Here is a 25,811-nt window from a genome sequence, read left to right as displayed (position 1 = left end):
AGTTTTATTGCCTCTCTGAGGATAAACTCAAAAGCCAGACAGGCTTGCTTTGTCACTTCTCTTGAGAGTTTTGAAAAAGATCTACTTGCACCATTGCAGGTTGAAAAAATGTGAATCAACAGCGACTTGCTCAGCTAGTTCCTGACTCCAAGACAAGTGAATCAAGAAGACACTGTACCTTTTATCCAACTGTGGCAATTACCCCCCATGGATTTTATACATTCCAAAATGTATTTATGATGCCTCATTAGCTTGGCATGATGAATAAACTCCATCAATCAACATTTTTTTACTAGATTTAACTGCTATTACCCTTGAGTTGAAAAGGAGATGAAGAAAAATGTAGGCTTGCAGGAGTTATTTGCCCAAGGGCTTTCTTATGGATGAGAAAAAAACATTTAAGGGTTTTTTTGTTTGCGTAGGAGACAAGAATTATACATCTACTTTAAATGTTCTTCTTAACAGACATCCCTTACAGATAGGTAAGGATATAAAGTGTTGCAGTCTTCACAGTAAGAGCATCAAAAGTTAATGGCAGCTGTATCACGAGAGCCAAAAGTGAAGAGCATCTACTCATTTGGCAAGGAACTGAGATGACATGAGTTGGTGGCATTGATCTGGTTCTTCACATACAACAATCAGTACTGTGTAAATCACCAGTCAACCTGCCAACAGTATGTGATTTCAGATGAGCCTTGATTGGGGAAGGGGCATCAGGAACAACAACCAGAACTGAAAGAACCCCTGAGCTAACCCCTCGTACTGCAGGTGGCAGAAATCATTTTAATATGTATGCCATATTAAAAACTCAGCATTATTTAATGAAATAGCTACATTTGTTTTGTTTGCTATTAAAATCACAGATCTCACTCTTTCTGACAATACATAATCCAAGATATTTGGCACTCTGTTCCAGACTTGGAAGGATTACAGATGTCCTGACAGTTAAACTGAGTTAGAGTTCTCTGCTCAAGATAGATAAGTAGCATGTACTCAGAGTCCTATCAGAGCCACACTGACAGGAATTCTTTTACAATGCTACTAAATGTTATGCCGTGAACCTCATTATACACACTGCCATTTGCCCCACTAAAGGCTGAACTCCCTTGCCACCAATAAATATATTCCATTTCTTTCCCCAATTACATATGTACTTCTTTATATTCCAAATTCAAAATGGCTCGATGGCGCTGGGAGGGGCTGAGGATGGAATGCTTTTGTAATAGTGTACAGAGATCTAGCCAGGATGCTTAATCTGGTTAGCTGTAATACGAAAATCTGTCTGGTGGCTTTGTGACAAAGGAATGAGGCTATGAAGTACAATGCAAAGACCTTTATTTTATAGGCAGACACATGCAGAGCATGAGTATATGTGCCAGTACAATTCAGTAAATGCATATCTACATTGACTGAACAGTCTTCCTTTATAAGAATATCATGCTGCTGGCTTCTGTAGAATTCGGTCATACTTTAACTCACTTAACTGGATGCTACATCATTACAAAATGCATTCTGAAACCTCTTCTCCTCTTCAATATAATTTGGTAAAATCACAGAGCTCTATCAGCATTCCTGTCTGTGTAATGAAGATCTCAGTTGAAACACCTCAACATATTTCATTTAAAATAAGTGTATTATAATTTCCTAGATTATTACCTGCCAAAGCTCAGTGGGTGGTCTCCAAAGGCCTACGCCATCAGGAATCCCAGGTTCTTAGAATCCTGTCATATCTGTCTGCATCCACCCCCTCAATGTTTCCAGCTTCCCTCCTTCTGCTTCAGAAAGTAATTCCCTTGGAAGCTGTTACATTAAGATACTGGGACACAGTCCTGCTGCACTTCTGGATTCTCACTGAACCTGACTGTCAAGTTCACTATCAGAAAGTGAGTACAGCCTACTGCAGTGCCTAGAGATTAACTTGCCTTGAACTAATGAAAGTCAATTTCTAATTTCAGCCCTTAACTGTGATCAATCGGGCTTGAACAAAACTTATTCATACAAATAGAGAGATAACCGATGGGAAGAATTCATATTCCATGTGGCTATTTAGGATTAGATACCATCCAGATTTGTTCCTTGAAATTTAGATGTTTTTCAGAAAGAAGGAGACAGTGTTATCACAGCAGCAAATCTGGCAGTTTAAGAGCACAGCAAAAACTGGAAAGGTCTTTACAGTCATATGCAGTCAAAACAGCTTTTAATGACTTACTATCATTATATAGCTATTTTTTTCTTATAAACAAGCATTCAATAAGATACCTTTTAGGCTTTAATAAGACAAGTCCATTCTCTGCAGGTGTTAAGGCCTAATGCCTGACTGACACATCACCTCTGACTTTTCACTCATTCTTTTATACTCCAGTGACATAAATCAACTTAAAGCATGTAAAGCTTATTTACCTTCATTGGAATTCTCTGAAATATGATCTAAAGGAAAATTTTATCCTTTGTCAGATTTTTCCTGCATGCTTAATTCACAACAAATCAGCACAAGAACTTACATATATATACTAACCCATCAATTAACTGATTTTATATTTTTAGCATGTTTACAAGCATGTTGCTTTTAACTAAGGAAACTAATTTGATCTTATTGGCAAGCAGGGGCAAGCTTGTTGACTTTCTTGGGTATAGGTACAAGCTATCATAGGATCTAGGCTGTGTATTTGTGTGCTTTAGTTTTTTTACTGTACATCATAGCTTCGCCCATAGTTTTCACAGATAAAATAATCTGAAAGATGTTTTCTAGCATGATATCAAGGGTAACACTTCCTAAAGTGCTTTGTCTCTGTTGCCATTTTTCAGAACCTTTCCCAGTTTGTTGTTCCCACCAGGGTTATAAGGGTAGCAGTTTTAGACACCTCACTGTAAAATTTCTTTATCATGTCACTTACCCTTGCACTAGGTGAGACTTGCAGCTTCTATTTTCTACTTGTACCAACACTAGTAGTCCCTACTGTTCTCATAGATAGTACTGTAATGGTTTTATAACTACTCACAGAAAACAACGGTAAAAATGACAATAAAATTAATCAGCCACCAGTGCTGTTTTAAGAAAATATTGCCTTATCATGTTTATATTTTTCTCAGATTATAACAAATGAATACTTAACCTTTGCAAACAAATACAGAAAATAGTGTCATCCTCATATAATTAACCATATTCACACAACAGACGTGTAAACTATATTCAGATCCAGGAGGTGCAAAAAACAGAGGAATCTATGCAGCAAAAGAATACTTGTGAAATTCTTTCTTTCACAAGATAGCCAAGCATGTAGGCTAGAAAGTGGAATTTAAGCAGTTAGAAAGACACTTAATATAGCTGTAATTTCCTTATTTTAATATTAAATCAATGTACTACTCCACACTTAAAATTCTGCTAGCAGCAGAGTACCAGAGCTCTTTCACATATGAACAAATCTAATATTTACCAATTGCTCTAACATACCAGAAAGAACAAATTGCTAATTACCAATTCCATAGAAATGTAAGTATTTTGGAAGCTGGAATTAGTAGATTAGTTGCAGTCTTTGACCTCTGAAACTAAGTACATTGTCCTCCTCACAATCTCTAACAAGCAGCAACCAAAGTTCATTAATACCAGTTTCTTGGGTAGCTTGCTATGTCAATTTATTTCTGTTCTTTATGAGAGTGCTATGTAATGATAAAGTCTTATTTCCCATTTATAAAATGCTACAAGAATATGAGGAGGAACTGATAGAGAATGACAGATTTATCTTTTCAAATTGCTCCTGGAAATATAGAAGCATCTACCACTGATTTGAACAGAGAAACGTCAGTTGAATTAACAATTTGGACCATCTATTTACCTTGCCAGACTTTCTTTGTCATGGAAGAAACATTTTCCACTGATAAGAGAATGGTGAAAACCTACCAAAGACTATAATCTGTAAATCCGTAGTAATAACATTAAAGCTGTTGCACTACAGCTACTTTTGACAATTAGATTGTTAAATAAGTGAATATGATTCAGAAAAAATGTGCAGTTTTCATCAAGGAATCAAATCGGCTACACAGCTCTGTCACCTTGGAGAGAGAGAAGGGGCATCAGTCCTTTAGTGTGCATCGATTTCAGCTGCCCAGGCTTTAAATGGAGCTGACTAGTTTATTATGTTCAATCAACACTTTACTTAGATGTCTAAACACAGCCCATTAGGTACGAAGTTCGCAGGTAACTGACTGAAGTAGTGAGTGAGTATGCAAGCAACTCCTTTTAATAGTGTTTTAGCCGATCTGGTGTTTCAGATAATCAATTCTTTTCGTTTGACACCGTGTTTATTACTTTTTCTCATTCTGTCCTTTTATTCTTAAAAGTGTTAATTGGTGACTTCTATGTATGTGGGAAAACAACCTCACTCTGTCCCACATTCTATCACCTATCGACTTGAGAAACTATTTTTCAGAGTTTGAGTGATGAGAAGTACTTTATTTCAATTTGAAGAAATTCTTGAAGCGTCAAAGTACCCTTCAATGTCAATGTAAATGCTTAAAGGGAAGAATCTGGATATCACAGATGAAAAAAAAAAATATCTCAAGAGCAGACTACAAGACTCCATATGTTTACTCACCAAAAAAAAAATCTGAAAGACAAATGATTAAGTGTTTATACTGTAACTACCAGTGGAGGCTAGGCTATTTTTCAAAAGACATCACAATTTTTCATTACATTCTGGCTATTTGAAAAAGGTCCCTGTTTCACCTGACAGGCTAATAGCCCAGAAACATCCCAGAAGGCCTGTACAGTACAGGCTCAATCAGTGACTGCAGCACAGCACACCAAAATTTTGCTTACAGGATAAAAGAAAAATCTTTACAAAAAATCTCTATTGTGCACAAAATTGTGGCCCAAAGGAAACACTGGAGGATGGTTGGGAGGGCATCAGTGCATCCCTTGATGCCAACTTTTGCAATTTCATGGCAAGTTTTGTGGTTATTTTGCGTTTTACTTCAAGCCTCAAATATTTGAAACAAACAAATCCTTCCACATTTCAGATCATTCTTTTTAAGCAAAGCCTCCAAGTGTCCTGATTATGAAGTAAAAGTTTTAAATGTTTCAAAGTACAGTCTTCAGAAGCCAGACCAACATCAGGCTTTTTTCCCCTCAAGTATTTTCAATTTAGGTCTGTTTTAATGTTTTGAGCTAAACTACAATTACTTGCCTGGCAGCATTACATGCTTTACCTTTACCTTTTCTTTGCATATCCTTCCCTCACTATTGAAGTCACACAAAAACAGCACATGTCAAACAAGACTGCCAACACTGGATTTTAATTTGTAGCAGCAGCATGATAGAATTGTCTTTTATTTTATAACTACAGAAAAACCACAAAAATTTTTGACTGGAGGGGCAGACTGTGGGAACAAAAGATTAAGAAGGAAAAGGATTTTATTAACTGGAGACATTTTTTTTAAATGTTTACTTTTAATCAAAGCTGACTTGCTTGGGTTTTTTTTTACTACAGATTTCTTCCAGCCTCCTGCCCTGTTTTATGTATTTATCCTTCCTTATTTATAAAACAGAAAACAAATCATCTGCCTCAAAAAGAAGGATAAACATACAGTAAATTAATTAACACAGTTCTGAACCATAACGGTTTATGAAACTACAGGATGTGTTAGTTTATTCTTGGATTTAAAAGTAGCAATTTTTTGAGGGTCGTATCCTGTGCCTTTTTATTTAGCTTAAACTTCCTTTGACATAACTTGGAAGCTCCTGACATGCAGAAAATGTGAATTAACCTCTATACTCATTGTTGAGCTTGGCATTTTCCTGAAATTTTCCATGTTTATAGTTGCTACCAGTATTACTACAAGGGTAGCTATTTTAGACTTCTCGCTGTAATCATTTATATCATGTCACTTAACCTTGCTTTAAGTGAGACTAGCAACTCGTACTCCCTGCTGCGCCAGTGGATAACATGGTTTTGTCACCAAAAAAGAACCACAAAGAAAATAAAATACAAGCTTCTGTAGAATGGTGCTGCTTTGAGTAAAGTATCTCACTGATTTACTCTGTTCAGTTTGCTTGACTATCTTCGTAAGATTGATTGATAAGATTTTGCAGAGATTTTTTTTTTTTCTAGCAAACTCTCTGAATTCTTATTCTACTCTGAAGTACTAACGCAACTCTTGGACTCCTATCAACGCAAAATCCCACAAGATCCCATTATAGAACACACCACAAGGCTACCAGAATAACATGAAGATAGCACGTTTCATTTTTTGTGGTAGTGAGCATATTGGAAAAGGAGGAAAACCTTCTGCAGGCACATCGTATCTCAAATACTATATGACCTTATGCTATTAGTTGCCTGTTAATTTTAACAACCCTAATTTATTTTTTACCCAGCCTACAGAATTTTGGGGGGTTACTGATACATAGAAGCAGCCCTTTAAAAAAAAAGAGGTTTTTCCAGATTTAACAGCTCTAAATGTTTTCTTTTCTGTCTGCTAGATGGCCAAAGGCAAAACAGAAGAGTGTTGTCCCTTTTGCACCACTAAAAGGAGACAGTTCAATTGTTTTATCAGTCTTTCAAAAAACCCTTTGAGTGAAGCCTAAAACAGCTCCCTGAAAAGCATGTGTAACTGGTAAGAAGATATTAATAGCAAACTCACATGAAAGCAAGAGCCTAAGAAAGTATCTGATCTTTCTCAAAAGTTAGGTAACAGCACATACCCATGTATCTTGCAATGATGTCACAGTAAGCATACATAATCATGCATAACCAACTATCAGGTAAGAAGTTTGCCACAATAAAACAGGAGTGATGAAACGTTTTGATGAGTTTCTTTATTTTGCAGACCCATTTCACAGAATGACAATAATTCCCTAAGAAATGAATGGAAATAATATGGGTGGGTCACTCAGACTGTGCTATTATTGAATTATTTCTTCCTCTTTCTGTTTTATTATTTCATGCTACCTGATTAGCTGTTTTTCATATCTTTATAAATGTAAAGCAGACTTCCTCAAAGTGCTTTCCTTTTTGTTTCTGTACTTCCTCAACAGATGTTTTCCTCTATTTCAGATGGCAATTTTCTCAGAATTAGAACAAAAAAATATTCCCCCAAAGGTGTTACTTCCAGATTTAATATTTTGCTCCACTTCATAATAAAGAGGATGTGATGCGAGATAGATTGAAACTCTCTTCTTCTGATTTTCTGTTTGGCTAGATATTTTTTGTTCATAAAGGGATTAATTAAAGTTTGGTGTTTAAAGAACAAAAATTGCATTACTTCATAAGTTTTCAGAGGGCAATAAATGAAACTGAATAGTTTCCAATACATAAATGAAAAAAATAAGTTTTTATTAAGTAACTTATATATTTCGTTATATATAAATCACCTATTTGACATTTAAAAAGCCATTTGATATAGAATTACATTAACAGAATAACACCATTTACCAAGAAAACCCACCAAAAACAAGTTCATTGGTTTCTGCATTAAATGTTCAACTACTTACAATGAATTTAAGAAGTGTTTTTCAGTTTTATTGTATTCTACTATACACATTGATTCTAGATAATTAAAAATGTCTGTTCTAACTCCCTGTTAACAAAGCTTTCTTACATCTCCCAAGACATAAGGAGAGTTTGTAAGATATTTTGGAGGGAAATATTTTAGGATATTTAGTAAATTCACAGGAGAAATTAGTTTTTCTTTAATCCCTAGAGCCAGATTCAGATTTTTGTTGCTTGTCTTATATTGTGTGTCATAAACAGCATCAGCACCTACAAAAACAAAGTGAATGTGAATTGCACCTACTCAGCTCTGTGAGGTGCAAAATCAAAAGTATCTAATATTCAAAAATGTTTTTCTAAATTTAGTATACAATGTAATTAGCAAGATTGTAAGTATTCCATATGATCATTTGGGTCATTCATAATCAGTCAAATTGAAAAAGGTTAACACCAATAAGGAAAGTTTAAACCACTTTGAATTCATTCTCAAGTGAACAATGCTCTAGGGAGTATGAGTTTACTTAATACAGACTCAGTTCTCCTCACCAACCAAGTAGCCAGGGCATACACCCCCAGACAGATCTTCTTGGAAACTGCAGCTTCTTTTCTCCACTTATTTCAGTGCAATTGCACAAACATCACACAACAATAACTCTAACCCTCCGTTTATATAGAAAGCAATTCTTTTCATGGATTTTACACCCTTCATATTATTGAGGTAAAAGGTTAAAAGCCAGACAAAAGACCTCATGCTTTTTAAGGATGTGTAGTATTTGGTCAGGAGCAAGTTTTTTCTTCTGATCTATCAGATACTATAAAGGAATAATATCTCTCACTTTCTCTTTAGATTTCTAAGACATGAATATAGCCTAAATTTCATCTTTTTGGGGCACATCAAAATGACTAATATCACAGAGGAATCATATGTACAAGTATCACTTTGAAATCACTTCCATGTGTCACAATTTTTAATTATTCAGTAAAAATACAAGATCTCCATTAACTATTGTAACAGATGTTTATTTGAACTTAACATAGGCTAACCTTAGAAGTTCAGCACATCACTTACATCAATGCTCATTTCCCCTGAGGGCACTTTCATCAACAATTCATATTTGAATGTTAAAGTTGGGATCAATTAATTTCCTTCTAAAATCTGACATAACATTTTTGCAGTGTCAAGAAGAGGAGAGAATAAATACATTTGATACGAGATACATCCCTTATTCTCTGTGGAGTACACTCCAGTGAGAAAGTGGAACTAACAACAACCCAATGCACACATGTTCTGCAAGCAGAAAGCGTATCTGTCACCCAAACAATAGTGTTGCACCTAGTCTCTAGAAATATTGAGCTACAGACTTCTCATGCCTGGCTTGTAGGTTTTTATGCAGCTTTTCAGAAGAAAGTGGTAATAAGACAGTTGAGTGCAGAAGTTCTTTTAAGACAGGGACTTTTATATTAAAATAGAAGCATTCAATCACATTTGCCTCAGACACAGTGATTAAATGACTTAAACAGAATAACACTGCTAAGAAAGCTGGTAAAAGATTTAGTTTAAAATTCTGTAAGTGTGCAAAATTAGTTTATATTGGCTTATTAGTTTAAATTCCTACTTTTTCAACAAGTAGGAATTTTAGATAGTTTACCACAGTCCTCACCTGGGCCCAAAGATTCCATCAGGAACAGGATTCCCTTAATTTTCAGGTGACCTATTATAAACTAATAAATCAAATACCTTTTTAAAAAAAAAGCATTATGAGCTTCATCAATGCTATCACATAAAAAAAATAATCAAACAATGTCTGCTTGAGCAAAAGCTCACTGCATATAAAGTTAATATACACAGGAAAACAAATTTTAGTTAAAAAAAAATAAGAAAGAGAAAACACGCAACTATTTTTTTGGATTCTCAACCAGACCATGGGAGTGTCAGTCTTCCCTAACTTCAAGTTAGGACTGAAAGTAAAAGAATTGTTCTAGAAACTAATTAATGTAACATGCAGAGTACAGTGTTCATAACACTAATGAGGAATAACTTACTGCATTCATTTCAGATTTTTGAACCTCAGTAAGAAGGTCATAGCCTGAGGTGAAGGGAACATCCCTAGAGACAGTGCCAAGTAGTTAAAATGCCAAGGCTTATTTTTATACACTGCTTCTATTTTTAGTTACATCATGATGGAAGTACAGAGCCTGTGAAAAAAAACATATTCTTAAACGAGGGAAAGTACTCAAATTCCTTTTTGTAAATGAAGAGCAAAAGAAACTAAACTTGGAAAATTTAGATACAATTTAACAGGCTTTTCTGGATTATAAAAGCCCAGCAAAAATAGCTTCAAAATCATATCCTCTGGGAAAACTAACTTTAAGGAGCTACTCACAATTTTACCCAATTAATCAAATATTCTGTTTATTGTAAATAGTGCTACAAGATTGCACAAATGTCTCCCAATTCTCACTTCTTTGCATCCAAGCATATTTTCCCATGATCAAAGCTTAGTAGTCAACTTTTAAATCCTGCTCTACCAACAAAAAATACCAAACTTTTCGACTGATTGCATGCAGAGTTCAGAACTGGTCAGCAGTACTACAGCTTTAAATCTTGGTTTCGTTACTCAATCATTAGTTGCCTTTAGCTGTTTTCCATCCAATATAAACATAAACTGAGGTAATCCTGCAATCCAGTTAACTCGTTGAACTTCTGTATTAATTACTGAAGTACCCAAGGGTAGCTATTTCCCATACAGTTCTAATTTAGTACTCTCATGATTGCTTCTTTATAAAATGTCTTATTGAAGGCGGGTAATGTTTCTTCCTAATGAAGTACAAAGGCATAGCAGAAATATTTCTGTAAAATAAATCCACAATCTGCATAATTTTTTTTCTAATCACTAATATGTTATAACAAAAATCTGGAATCTTTACTTAGTGTTTGATTCCAGCTAAACCAAGGAAATGGACCTACACTATGTACATAGTAATGACCATTTCCAGGTTACTAGCATGTCATAGGTTACTAACATGTCATGGACACATATTGTCCAGGACACACTTATTTTTATAATCATTTGCATTATATAATCATGACTGCATTGCATAAGACAGTCTTGCAGCATGGTTCAAAGAACACCTAATGTTTTAAAGCGCTAACTCCATTTCACCTTATTTTCCACATATCTTCCCTGGCCAGTGAGAATGCTTCCTAGGAGAAAACAAATCAAAAGACAGGACTCAACAAACAACATGAAGAAATAAAATTGTGCAGAACAGCCCAAGATTATTTCAGAGCGACATCAAATACAGGAAGAAAGAGTATTCTCATTATCTGTGTACTACACGCCCTGTTGCTTTCGCTCTTAATGTGATCATGTAAGCAATTTAGCAAGACAACAACAAATTAATGAGAGCATACACCAGTGACAGAGCAGGCAAGGCACTGAAACTTCTACTTATATGTTGTAAAGCAAGCTAAAAGTTTAAACTTAACATCAATAAAAATAATATTTTAAAATCTCCTGTGAAAAGAACTACAGCTAAGTAGACTATCTTTTCTTCAAAGTACAGGTGGAGAAATACTCTGCCATTGTTGAAGGTAATTCCAATGAGGAATTTCAAGCATAATGATATTCCATGCAGAGTGTTCTAAGCAAAAATTACTAAAGAATTAATAAACAAACTTTCTAAATGAATGAAGCTTGACTTGTTCATCACATCCAAAAGATAGAGTCAAAAGTAGCTTCTCAAGAAGGCCAGTAAGATTTTAGTTAGCCAAAGGGTTTTTAGTATCTTATAGATTAAAAGTAACATACTACAAGTCTACACGGGTTCATACATATGTTCTTTTTTGATAACTCAATCTAGTTTCAACCATGGTTATATAAGTTCCAAAAAAAGAACATGTTAGCATAGATCTAATTCCTGAATCGATTTCGTATGCAAAAGCGAACAGCTTCACTAGGAGTAGTAGAATCTATGCAAATTGTTCTTGGGTCAAAAATATCTTGGTCTGAAAAGCTCCTAACAAAATTAATTCTCTTTAATTTATTGTTCTACTAGCAACATGCATTGAAATAAAAGCACTGGAATTAATATATTCCCATAATCTCTTCCCTAACAATGATTTTTAATGCTATATAAAGCAACTTCCACACAGTCACCACTGCACTTGAAAAACTCAGCATCCTTTTCATCTTAAATTAGTAAGTTTTGAAATGTCACCATGTATGTTAACCATTACAGTATGTAAATCTGCAGTTTAAATAGCTCCTTTTTGCTGATAATCTTTTTTAAAAAAAGGAGTATCAAAATATTTGATTTGATTCAGTATTTTTAAAAGCGTGGGCACAGGAACTGAAAATGCCTTAAAAGCAAGATATATTGCCTTAATCTCTCACTGTGTAGATCATTAGCTGTGTTTTGAAAATGACTATCACTAAATACCACCTATTGGTAGATTATAATGATTTCCAGTCTTAAGTGCATTAAATGTGCCCATCTCTCTATGCTATGACATCACCATCATCCAACACATGGGTTGAATTTCATAGTAGGGCCTTTCAAACAGTAGTAAGGCATTAATAACAATACTGAAGTTCTTTCATCTTTCTGCGTGTGCCTCTATCAGATGACTTAGATTTTTTTTACAGAGAAGCACCATGACTTCTAGGGCCAAAATCCCTTGGGTGTGAGGATGTTGTACCTACCAACAGTGAGTGGTACTTGCTGATGAGTCTCTCAAACTCCAGGCCACTGTTGCTCACTCTGTAGTATATGGCAAGTTAAAAATATGTACATCAGCTTTTTAAGGAGAGAGGATATACCTTCTTTATTAGTGATGGAGACAGCAGAGAGAATACTGTATTCAAGTTAAGAGCTTACTTCAAAAAGATTACTTTAAAATTATTTCTGTTCATGTACAATTACCATGAAAAGTTCTTCCTCTTTAGCTTAAAATTGCAAGTTGAGGGGCATAAACTCCATTCTTATTTACTGGCCACATTTACATAATTCTAATGTTAAAAGGTTAAGTCTATATTGCTTTTTTTTATTTTTCACAGCAATACTGTAGGGATTACATAAACCTAAACAAAAATACTTTCTCTCTTTAGGCAAAGAAAGAATTAATTAAAAAAAATCTCTTCAAATATTGCACTTTTTAATCCTAAACTCAAGATCTTTGATATTCTGTGAATGTTGCAGAGTATTCTTTGAAGAAGTCTAAAAGAGTAGTGTTCAGAAGGTTTTTTTTAATCTTCCAAGTCAGAGCAAGATTTTTGCAGTCCTCAAAATAATCATCTTGTCATCAGCACCTTAATGAAGCACTTATGACATAACATTACATTTTATGTTACTTACCTTCTTTTGCATATCTCAACACTGAAGAAATGGGCCCTACTTTCTAACCTTGCTGAAGATGTTTCTAAATGAACATTTGAAAGCAAAGTATTGTACCATCAAAAATCACTGAAAGAAAACCTGAACCTACAAATGATACCAACTATATCTATTCCCATCAAAGCTGAGAGGGGGAAGAAGAGGGAAAAAAAAAAAGCAACAACAATATACAAGTGATTTTGTCAAATTATTTCATTTGTACAGGAAAAGTAACAGGAAGATACATTTGTTCTTCTCAGTGACACAACTTCTAAGTGTGTGCTATTTAACTCAGTCTGGCCCTCTCCGCTCTTAGCAACCACATCTTCATTAGTTTTTCAGATATCTTGTCAAAACTCAGCTTTTAAAATACATTAGATTTCATAAAAGTATCAGTAGGAAGAACAGAGCATGATATACTTTGTTATGTTGTTAGTAACTTCTTCCTTTAAATCAGAGACAAGGTCTGCTCCTTAATTGGTGGAAGCAAGCAACAGAGTCTCACATTTAACAGGTTAAGTCCTTTGTGTACTTGTTTCTGCATAGAAACTCTTCAAATTATATAGCTTTCTCTTGAACAAGATGTTAGAGAAGATAATCACAAAATGTACTTTCAAGATATGAGCCAATATTCCAAAGCAATTCCTCAAACATTACTCTTTTTTGATTCTATTCTTTACCTAACAAACTTCCCTGTTGACCAGTTCCATTCTGTTGAGGATCACTAAGAACACACACAGTACACATTTTGTGGCATTTGGACAGATGTAAAGATTACATTAATCTAATTTTCCAAGCATATGTTGTCTCCAGAAAGAAACCATGAACTGGAAATCTCAAAGGAGAATATGACTCTTTTGGAAAAGAGTAGGAAAATCTCATAAATGGGAACTCTTTGATACTGTTCTACACAGTGGCAGAGAACTATTACATTTTTTTCACGATTGGCAGTATGTTCTCATTTCTGAGATGGTCTTACATCCCTCAAAAAGAACTAAAGCTGTGTGCTTAAAATAGCTGAAAAACAGCTGTTGGATTTTTCACAGTAATGGCTTTTATCCTCATGCTACATATAATGTAAACCAGTCATTTGACTAATATATAGTTACAGTTACAGAAAACATGTCTTCACAATACAGTCTTTCCTGCTAATAACATACCAATAAAATATTCCCCTTTGCATGAGTTTTCATCTGACTTTTTTTTTAAATGCTATCATAACGATTTGGCACAAGAGTTACTTGACTCATATGGATTAAGTTTCCCATCTCTGGAATCATCTGACCAATTGAACCCTTATCTGGAAAAAGGGAAGACATTCTAATTTTGCCTGCTTTCTAATTTTATGAGAGTATGAAGTTTGTCTGGTGACTGGAGAACGTACTAAAAGTACAATACTTCACCTGAAGAACGCTTTTGCATACTTGCACTTACCTCAGGTTCCACCATCACTCAAGAAAAAGCCATTTCAGTTTAGTGCTCTATATTAAAAGTTACTAGATTTGGCTTATAACATTTAAAAATGCTTTAAAGAATCACATTTTGCAGTTATCTTAGCTAAACAGATATAAATCAATGTCTATCAATCTTCAATTAAGAAATATTAATTTACTACTTGAAAATGCATTTCCTATACATTAACAAAACAGTTAAGACTTTTGAAAACAATTTTCTTACAACATGATCCCGTGTTTTAATTTTGAGGTAGATATTGTTTTTTGCTTCCTAGGGTAGGCACCTATAAAAGTCTGCATTGATTTCACCATAAACAAAGCTAAAGAGATGCTTCATTCAGTAGCCATCAAAAGATTTATACAAAGGCTGAAACCCCTCCACACACCTGGCAAGAGCTACCCCTACACAAAGAATCCTCTTCAAAATATCTTCTTTTTTTTTTCTTTAAGAATTTCATCCATGAATATGGGCCTCAGAAACTGGGGAATGTAAGTCTCCCTGCCCTGGGGTATTGGCACATACAGATAGAGAAGGTGGCAAGGAAGTAATTCAAGTTCAAAATAATTTCATAGATGTACTTTAAATAATACTTTAAAAATAATCTTCTCTATGTCTAAAACTTTATTTACACCAATCTGACTTTTGATATCATAAGTCTGGTTTTAGAAAAGCCAAACCACGTCTTAGATATGTAGAAGAGATTTGCCTCACTCCTCTCTACCACAGCCTATGAATATGCTGCTGTGTTCCAGAGAAAGACTTTTGAAAGGTGGCAGGGTGAGCATATGTGAATAGGAGAGCTTTGTCCTCTGCAGCTATCATTGTGTCATTTCTGTCATCCACAAATGCAGATGGCAGGTGAGAACTGAATAGAAACAGACCATGCAGTTGTAAAAACCCGGTTCTTTCTTTACTTATTTTTGCAACCGAGTAACACCTCTCATTACAATTATCAGCTCAATGGCAGAAAGCTCCCCGGTGTGCTGTGCATATTTTCACAGGTTCATTTGTCTCCTCCTGTGGCATCAGTTTAAAAAGGTTCCTAAAGAAATGCCACCAACAACTATTTCTATTTCAAGCCTTCAAAGCACAATACAAGACACTGGAAACTAATCTTTAGGTTTCAGTCCACAGACTTTTCACACTGGGAATAGATCCCATCTGTTTCCTCTTTATGCACCAGCCTTTAGAAAACACAGATCTGGAAACTGCCTCCATACAGAACAGAGTATAACTGGCTTTCCCCAGCTGACGGTAAAAAGCGCCCCATGATTATAGACAGCTCTCTCCTAAGGCTTTCTACTCTTCTTTTATCCCTGGGCTGGAAATACATGGTGTAGTTTTCTCAATGTGGGGCTTTGGGAGGAATAAAGAAGGCAGAGTGGCTCTCTTTCCTTGTCCCTTGTTCTCCCTCCTTCTCTCTTTCTTGGCAGAGGCTTCCTCATTTACAAACCTTCATGCAGCGAACATTTCAATTTCAAGCCTCAATACAATCAACCACACGCAAACCCCCCTCCTGCTTTGGCACCAGAGCATGAGACATTTCCCCCATCACTCTCCCTCCCCAAGCAAGCTGCTCTCCAGATGGATGCTCGTGGCTTTCTCTTGTCTATTCCCTTCTCTTTGCTTCCTGTCCCACAAAGAGCGAAAGAGGGGGACAGAGAGCAGAGGTGTCTTTTGGGCTGGGAGAAACAGGACGGACCAGGATCCCGTGTGGCTCGGCAACACTAAAGTCCTTAACTCGTTGACTGGGGCACCTTCACCTTCCCAAACACCCTGCCCTCGCTTCGCTCGGCAGGACAGTTTCCCTCAGTCCCACATCCTGCCCTCGCCCCTCAGCATGGCGGGCTCCTCCGCCCCACACCCTGCCCGCACACAGAGAGGGGGGTCCCCCCAGCCCCACGCTGGAGACTGGCCCCACACCGGAGGGATCCCTTCAGCCCCACACTGGAGGCTACTCACACACAGGAGAGATCTCCTTAGCCCCACACGCCGCCCCTCCACACACACAGGAGGAATCTCCTCAGCCCCACACGCTGCCCCTACCTCTCCCCACACGAAGGAGTCCCCTCAGCCCCATAGTCTGCCCCCCACCCTCCCTCAGCGCGGCGGGAAAGCTCCCCTCAGCCCAGCACTCACTACTTGTAGAGCTGCTGCAGACACAGGTCCAGGCACTCGCCCTCCACCTCCTCCTCCGTGATGTGCTCCGACAGCGGCCGGGGCAGCGGGGGCAGCGGCGGGGGAGGCGGCGGTGGGGCAGGCGGCTGAGGGTCGCCGGGGTCGCTCTCGCCCTCCTCCGCCTCAGCAGCCGTTCCCGCTTCTCCTTCGGCTCCGGGGTCCTCGTCAGCGGCGGCCGCGGCGTCGGCAGCAGGAGTAGGAGCCGGAGCGGGCGCCGGCTCTGGTTCTGGCTCTGCCCCGAAGGGCCCGCGGAACTCGCCCAAGAACAGCTCGAGGAAGCGGCGGTAGGTCTTCTCCTCCGCGCTGCCGCCGCCGCCGCTGCTGGTGCCCGAGCCGCCCGCGGCCATTGCTTCGCATTCCCGGCCGCCCGCCGGCGGATCAGCACTGCGCCCGCAGAGAGCTCCCTGTCCGCCGCCGCCGGCAGCCGCCTCCCGCCCGCCTGCGCGCGCGCGCCCGAGCCGGACCCGCGGGTGCGCGCACGCCGAGGGAGGGAACGGAGTGGGGGGGGGGGGGAAGGAGGGGGGCGCGCGCGCCTCAGCGGCGGGAGCGCGGCTGGCGGTGAGGGGGCCGAGGGGTCCGGGTCGCGGCCTGAGGGGGAGGCTCGGTCCGGCGGGAAGGGAAGGAAGCCGAGCGGGCGGAGAGGGGACGGGGGGAGGCAGGTGGGGGGCAGGCGCGCTGACAGCCGCGCCGATGTGATGAGTCATGCGAAGGCAGCCAGACGCGTAGGTTCCTCACAGGAACCCGAAGGAAACCTGAGAGCACATTCCCTATTACCTAATCTCTGCCTCAGGATTTCCCTGCGCTCATCGTTTCCGGCGCCGCTGTCGCCTCCGCGGGCTCCCGCTCGCTGCCAGGACGAGGCTGGGGCTGGGGGCGGCTCGGCCCGGCCTCGTCTCCTGGTGTGGGGGCATGGCTGCCCCGCGGAGCCGGCAGCTCCGGGCCGGCTGCCAGGAGGAGTCTCTGAAGAGTGGTTTTGAAATCAGAGTGGGTTAGAGTGAGGGAAACTGGCAATTAAACATACCGTATTTCAGCAAAAATGTTCTCTGTGGAAATCCTGTGGCGTAGCGTGTGCGGCCCCGGGCAGCCCCGCACCGAGGGAGGTCTGGCGGGTCGGTGTGGGGCACAGGCGGTGCGGCTCTGAGTCCCCGGCTCAGCCGGTCAGCCTTCCCCCGTGTTCCCGGGAAGGGGAGAACTTTGGGGTCACACAAGGGGGCTATAAGTAAGTGAAAAAGTTACTCTGAATGAAACTTAAAAGTTACAGACAGTGTGAGACAAACTGCAGCTGATATTCTACTGCTCTCTAATAAACGTCTTTCATTTGAGAAAGACATTTTGGCCTGTTTTATTCACTGCTGCTGAAAAGCTATTTTCGGAGCTGTCGGGTCCATAAATACCAGCAATGAACAGGTATAATTGCTACACGTTTAAAATGGCTTGTACTCGTGGGAGAGGATTGTATACTTAATGTGAGACATACCTTGAGAAACAGCTAAATCACAAGCCTTAGATGCAAAAAATATTCTCAAATTTTAATGGATTGTAACAAGGATAAGTAGCTTGTGGAAACCTGTTGTTATCTGCATTGTAGTAATTAGCTCTGCTTGTCAGGTGCTGCTGTAAATCTATCTTCTGTTGGGTGAACCGTTATTTCAGAACCAGACTAATTTTAGAATATTTCCAGCAACTGCATTGACTGATCATATTGCAATCTTTGAATATGTAAAAGCCCTGAGAGTTAAAAATGTGATTGTCACAGTTAGTCGTAGTCTTTCCCAGCCAAAAGCTATTAAAGCAACAGAAAATGGCATCACTTCTCCTGAAAGAGGGTTTTTTTTCCTGTATACTATTTATATGGTTTCATTTACTTAGGAATGCCAGGTGGGTCTGGGGGGTAAAAAACATTGCAGTTATTTTTGAAAAGATAGCCCACAGTTGCAGCTGATGACGTCATTGATGGATTTTGGTTTTGTTTTTCTAGGTTTGTGTGTACTGCATCATCAGTGAGTCACAAGCCTCAAGAGAATGCATGTGAATGCAAGTATCAAAAAAGCAGTTTTACGTTCACGATTTCACTGGTAATTCAGAGGCAGCTGAAGTTTGTAAGAAAATATAATCCAGATAATCTTAGTATAATATGATCTCCATTCTAAAAATCTCTATTGTTACAATACCCTAGGCAAGTAACAGCTAATGAAACCTAACGTATGATCAGATTCATGCTGTATGACAAACAGCAATGAAAGCTATCCAAGAAAAGGTATTAGATATTATTTTTCTTAAATTTTTGTTAATGGCATGTTTTTCAGTTATTTCAAACAGCACATAAGAGCATCAGAGAGTAATACCTACTCTGTTTCATCTTGAAATGTTAAAGTTACCAGATGTCCTTGATTCATCTTGGCAGTCCCCATGTGCTTTTAATCATTTTTCTAATTGCAAAGGACAGTAATTAAAATGAAATAGAGTAGAACTTTATACTTAGGATACTTTGTCAAGTTTTGGCACTGCAGTCAAGTTATTATTGTTTTGCTTCAATATTAAATAAAGAGCTTATGGCTCTAAGCCATGCTGACATTTGTTTCTGGGAGGGAAAGGTGAAAAACCAGTCTTATTGCCCTGCAATGTGGAACATATGGCAGCTGTGGGTGGTATGGCTAAGTTAGGCAGCCAGGAACCTGTGCTCACTCCACGGTGTGGAGACGGTGGGGTGGGCAATTACCACAGAATGTAGCCATGCTGTTACTTACTGCTTTCCAGAAAAGGAAGCTCTGAGCACAATGTATTATCAAGTAAAGCACTAATCTATGAGAGGCGGGTTTGGTACTATTATGAAATGGTTTTAGTGTTCAGTAACTCTGGAAGCTAATTTTAGAATGCTTCAGTGCACTCTGGATTGCTGGGTAGCAGCAGTATGACTGGTTTGTATGTGATGAGGTTAAGTGGACAGAATAAACTCCCAATTCACAGATTTTTTTTAGTCTGAAATCATTGGATGCAACATACTGTCAGTGGATGGGACTTGTACCTGACTCAAGAAGGAAACTCAGGTGTCTGTATAATTTTCAACTTCATGTTTCAACAACCATATTGCTGGTTTTTTTTAAAAAAAAAGGTTTTACAGTGTGGTGTTGGAAGAGATATGTTTTATTTCAGCCTTAAAATGATGTCTTCCTCTTTCTCATTTGCCAGTGAGAAATAAGCAGGGTTTGAACAGGCCTTGGGGAGGCAACCTGAATTGTATGGAGTGCAAAAAGAAGTGCTTTTTAATCTTTTGTAACCTTTGGAAGTGATTACTGTACACTGACAGGTAGAAAATATGTAAAGACATTAAGAATTATTTGCAATATTTAATATACCTATGATATGTGCTCCAATACCATACAAAATACTATAATGTGAAAACCCAAAGGTAAATAAATTGCCTTTCTAAAGTGATCTCTAAAAAGTGGGGGTTCTGCAGTAAACCAGAAGTAATTTTAGAAGCTATATTCTGTTTTCCTGGCCAGATGAAACCACCAAGAAAGAAAGTATTCCCAGGCCTTTGTCTGTTGTCATTTTGAAGGCACGTTGCTTATTGAATGTAGTGTTGTATAGAGGGTAATACATAAAATGATGCTCACAATATGCTGTTGAAAGAGATTAGAATTCTTTATATGTTTTTCTATGACTGATACCAGTCACCCTGTGAATGTGACAATGTATGTCTGTTATTTTTATGGCTTCTCAAACTCAATAAGACAATTGCTGTTCAACTCACTAAAAGAATTCTAATTGGTTAAGTACTGTATGAGCATGTTCTTAAGTATCAAATTCCTCATCTCTCTTTTTTTTTTAAAAAAAAAAAAAAAAGGGTTTTGAGGTCAAGTCAGCTTTTCCAGTGTAGTAGTCAAAGATTATTCTGAAGTAGCCACATCTATGCAAAGCACAGGATTTCAGGCCTGAATCTTACTTCCAGCTGTCATGGAAATTTCCAGTCCCATTCCAAAGGAAAATTCCATTTTCAGCCTTCTGTTCAGACCCCTGTTTAGAAAAGGGCATTCTTTGAGTAGCAATAGAGAGAAACAGGATATTAGTCCATGCCTCTTTAGTGAGATTGGGAAATCTGTTGGAGAAAAGTATATGGAAGAAAGAATGAAAAGCCAAGCCCTTTAGAATGACTGAACAGTACTGGAGCACTGTTAAAGCAGATACATCACTCTGGACCTTGTTTCCTCTTTAACAAAGGTGAAGTACATTACATCATAAAATTTGTGACTGACTGGAGTGTGCCTGTAGATTAGTGTCCATGAGATTGCTGCAGCAAAACACAGCTGACCACATAACACTAATGTCATCTAGCTGTTGTCAAATCGTGACATCATCCTGCAGGCAGGAGCACACCAGAGCCCGACATCTTCTTGTTAAGGTTGATCTACTTCAGCAATCAATCACTCTTCATTATCATAATTTCCTTTTACTGCTAAAGGGAGATGAGGGGTGCAGACTTCCTGAATATCAGCAGGCAACAGAGCTTGCTGACAAAGTTTCTGTGCCCAGCCCTTCCTTGGTACTTTCCATTTTGCCACACATTCAGCTGAGGCTGAAGTGCCACAGTACTCTGCAAATGTAGCACGACTGGAATTCCTGAGCCTGAAGCTCACTTTTGCTCAGAGGAGTCAATACAAAAGGCTGTACCACTTAAATCCCATTTACACTCTGTTCTGGGGGTTTAATGGTGTGTGCATGTTCTGCCCTATTAGGGTGGAAGGGTGAAGTTCCTCCTGAAAAGACCAAAGTTTAAGGCAGGTTCCTAGTGGGATTCTTCACTGACTTTAAATGACTTGTTCATCATATCTCTGTAGATTAGATTCCTGATCCTGTGATACCCTGCTCCAGTCACAAGACCTTGAATTTTAGTCACCTACTTACAAATGTCTGTTAGAACAAAACAACCCAAACTTAAAAAAAACCCATCCAGTACCAAAAAAAACCAGTACCAGAAACCAAACACCGCTGTGTCCAGGCTCTGGCTTTATTTTTGTAATGTGTGTGCCATAAGAGTACAAATAAAATATAATAGTAGAATTCACAGACCTGGAAGTACACTGCAGCTGATGCTAACTTCTTTGAACAGTCTTAAATCCTATGATTTAGCCCCAGAAATTTGTGTTAATGACTTTTGAAGAGATATGTTAATGTGATGTTTTCTGTAACATTTACAGTCAAATGTGTGGTAAGCTTATATAGTAAAAAAAGGTGTTATAAATTATGTTTAAATTATTATTGACATACTATATACTTCATAGGCATAATTTTCATGCCAAGGAAACAACTTTTTCTTTAGTTCAAAACATTTTATTTCAGTAACATATATAATACAAGAAGAATCACTAAGTACGTGTAGTTGTAACTTGCTAAAATTGCAGTGGTTGACACTAAATGAATTAGAGTATTAGATGTATACATGTCATAAATTTAAAACCCAAAAATAATGCAATGTGAGATATCAAGCTGAGCAAGCATACAAATGCCATGTTGGAGTTTATTGAGGCCTGCAGAGTTTCCTTTTTTCTTTACTGTATACACTGCTAGATATTTCATATTTTAAACAATCCCCCTTCTCATTGTTTGAAACTGAAATGTGATTTTAATTTTTTTTAATATCCTGATGCTTTTCTGGCCCATTTAAGTCAGTGGCAAGTAATAATATGAACAATATTAGCTGTAATTCTTGGAGAATGACTTAGTAAAATACATACTTCTCTGTGTGTCCTTTCAGCATATAAGCTAACGTTTTTACTCCTTGTACAGTGATTGAGCTATTGCTTTTAATACCTATCATTATTTCTATCGGTATAGTTAAAACTGTATAGAGCTTAGACTCTTTAATAAATAGATAGTGCACATTGTACACATATTTCTTGCTTGTAGGAAGCAAGACAGTAGCTTACAGTTTAACAGTGGGTGCCTTTGTGGGTGAAATTCAGTACTGGGAAGGGGGCCAGTTCCCGGTGATTTCATTCTTCAGCATAGAACATTAACGCAGAAATCTTGCACTAGCTAAGGGAAGCCAACTCTCCTGACCCTAATCATCCAAAAGGACTCTATGGCTAGAAGCCATGAGACATTCAGTACGCAGCCTGGGAGGCAGGGAGAGGGGAAGCCCAGGAGCAGGTAGTCTCTGGCACTGGTTCCTGGAGCCAAGGGGAGGACTGGTGCGGAGGAGGGCTGGGCAGGACATTGCCAGCTCCAGCAGCTGGTGGCTCACATTCCCCTACAGCCAGGCTTCTGCATGCATCCTCATAGCAGAGCCATTGTGCTTGGGGAATCACAGGTCAACTTCCTTGTTTCTTGTCCTGTAAAAATTAGGATTATTTCCCACATGTACTCTGCAGTAATATTTGTGTTACTGCAGTGTAAGCACTCTTATTTATTCATTTTCCCTCAAGATACCCTTAGGACAAGAAAGTATCAAACCATACTTCAAAACTTAATCAAATATATATCATGTAGAATTAACATGTGTTAAAACAGTATGATACAGCTCAATGTGCATTTCTAAATAATTAGGATCCCGAGCATGGTAAAGACAATATCTTCTGAGAAGCTGGAACACAGTGGCTTGTCCTTCCAACTGACTTACCTTCATTTGTTCAGAAAAATCATGGAGTGAAAAGGGGAGGCAAATAAGGATCTCACCTGTGTTCTTAGTCCATGAATAAGTCTAAGTTTAGTCTCCCCAAAATAGCTAAAGGAAAAGTAACTGAAATTCAGCAGAAAAATAGATCTTATATTTTAAATGTACTTTTCTCAGCACTGTAGTCAACATTCTGGTTAGCAGCTGAGTCTCCTTTCACATCAGTCAACCAGTTTGTCATTGACTTTGGTACCAGACTGTTTGATGTCATAAGTTAAACCTTGGCTACACCTTCTTACGTTTAGTTAAGCTATTTCTTCTGTTTTCTTCATTTTTTTCTAGTTGGAAGCTAGTTGCTCAGTGTTTCGTAACCAAAAAGGTGCAGAACACATAAAATCAGGAGGAAGTAAATTGTTATTTTCCCTGTCCAAACTAAAGAGTTTCAAAGCAGGATTCTGGGCTTGAGAAGAAGTATACTGTGACCGCAATGTTTTCCTGTTGCCAAGCCCTGTGGTAGATACTGAATTCTTCTTGTGGTGATGAAGTGGGTTCCTACACTGCCAGTAAATGTCATCCCTGCAAAATGGAATCATTCTAAACTCAGCATGGTAGTTAAAGCTCTTGGCTTTCAGAAAACTGAGACTTAAGCAGCGCATCAACCAACCTATTTTATTTTCGATTCAATGCAGTGATCTTGGCTAGTTAGAATCTTACTTTTTGTGCAGTCATGAAATCCTCTCACGCCACTTTTTGTTGTGCACTGATGCTGCAAAATGCAAGAGAATTCCAGGCACATGTAAGAAAATATCAACTCCCCACAGAAGATTTATTGGTGAGCCAATGGTCAAATTCTTTCTTTATGTGCCACACTAAGCCTGGAACAGCTTCCTTGTCTCCAGCAGATGAGAACGAAATCTGGCTCATTTAATCTAATTTTGTCTCCGCCAACAGATCCTTCTCTCTAGTTCTGGACTGCAGAGCTGATTTTTATAATGGCTTCACTATGAAAAAAAAAAAAAAGAAAATCTCAGCACAGAGAGCCTCCAGTGTTTCCTCTGGATGTTTTGTAATTCCCACTGTTAACCAGTAACTAAGCAATTTATTTTGTTTTTAATTTGATAATGATGCCTGGAATACTGGGAGAGCTAACATTGACTCAGACAAAACAATTTATCTTGGTATAACAGGATCAGCATCTCGGCTGGGGCTTCTGGACGCTACTCTACTACAAACAAAATAAAACCCACAGTCAGCTGAAATGAATAGTGTACTGGACACATGTCCTTACCCTCCTGGCACATGGAAGAACGTGTTGAGGGTATTAAATCAGAACACAATAAATGGAGAGGAATGGATTTTTCCATAAATACCAAACACATTAGATAGCAGATATCACTAGCAACGAGCAGTGCTTCTTAAAATACTGCTACACCGTCCTTAATGGATGGTTTTCCTTATGGCTACGTAGGCATGTGTTCTGTGCTAGCTCCCCCCTCCTCTGGCGCTGCAATACGTAGGAAGCTATTATTCCCAAGTGGAGCGTTTGCTTGCTGACATCACATGCGGTAGGATCCTTTTGTTTGCCTGTGTCTCCTGCATTGAAATGTTTGTCTGAGTCACAAATCCCGCTGCCTTTCCTCCTCTCTGTCATGCTTGCTTGGGAGTTTCTCCCTGACTCACAGTTTTTCAGTTTTGAGACAGCCCAGTTTGCTGCATGGCAATTGAATACTTTTCCTTTTAATGCTTTATTACATAATTTATATCTAAACGCCACAATATCCAAAAAACTGTCACTTTTTTTTTTTGCAGCTTTTCGAATGGAGAGGTTTTGTGACTCAGATTCAGCACTGAATTTTGTTTCAAGGCAAAGTCAGTTTAGTGTTACTAAATTAAAAATTAAAGATAGTGACTCCCACGACTTGAATTCTGCATTTAGCCTGCTGGCTGAGTTTCCTCAGCTATAACGTTATCAAGCACTATGCCAGAAAGGGGTCATATGTGTGCGTGTGTTCAGACAAACACTTCACATAATTGAAGTAATTACTATTTTGCACTGCAGTACCTTTCTTCTCCTCTAATGATCATATCGATTTGTTTTCTCGTAATAAAAGAGAACAAAGCCTGCTGTATTTTCAGTGTACATTCATTATTTCATTTCATCTAGATTCTGGAGCTGCTAATGTATTGCTGGTGTCTAAGAATCTTGAGTTTCGTCTTTATTAAGCTACAAACAAAACCGATCTGCTTGCAGAATCCCATTCTGCTTTGGTAAAACATGGAAGGTACCAGCTATGCAGCAAAGTGGTTCAAGCCTGAGTGATGGTATAATATTCTCCCTTACTAAGACAAGAACATAAAACTACCATGCTGGATTAAATCTTTTGTCCTTCAGATCTAGTCTTTCATCTTTATTGTTACCACTACAAGATAAATGAGAAGTTCAAAACAGTGCTTTGAATGTCCTTGATCAAGGACTTTGCAGCAGGTAAGAGCTAACACCCCAATCTGGCAGAGCATCTTTTAGCCATGTATTTATCTTAAAGCATTCAGCAGCGGCTCCACTGCCTTCTGCCCTGGTCTGAGGCACGTCTGCAGGTAGCTGCATGAAACCTTGTTAAAATTCAGATACTCAAAAAAACAGATGAGTGATCAAGACCTGTGTCATTAAATGTACTGTACTGGATGCTTGCATTTCATTG

General features: G+C 38.5%; 1 protein-coding gene across 1 annotated transcript in view; it reads right to left on the bottom strand.

Annotated features, from left to right (window-relative positions):
* PPM1E (protein phosphatase, Mg2+/Mn2+ dependent 1E) overlaps positions 1–16,923 on the bottom strand; it is a 62,516-nt gene extending 45,593 nt beyond the window's left edge. Inside the window, exon 1 of the mRNA XM_062012042.1 lies at positions 16,458–16,923. Within this exon, the coding sequence (XP_061868026.1) occupies positions 16,458–16,843 (386 nt within the window). The 5' untranslated portion in view covers positions 16,844–16,923. The remainder of the gene's footprint in view (positions 1–16,457) is intronic.
* Between the last annotated feature and the right edge of the window lie 8,888 nt (positions 16,924–25,811).

Source organism: Colius striatus, chromosome 20 (assembly GCF_028858725.1).
Source record: "Colius striatus isolate bColStr4 chromosome 20, bColStr4.1.hap1, whole genome shotgun sequence".
Classification (NCBI taxonomy): Eukaryota; Metazoa; Chordata; class Aves; order Coliiformes; family Coliidae; genus Colius; species Colius striatus.
The sequence above is the reverse complement of the archived record's forward strand: the minus strand, read 5'-3'. Positions and strand labels throughout refer to the sequence as shown.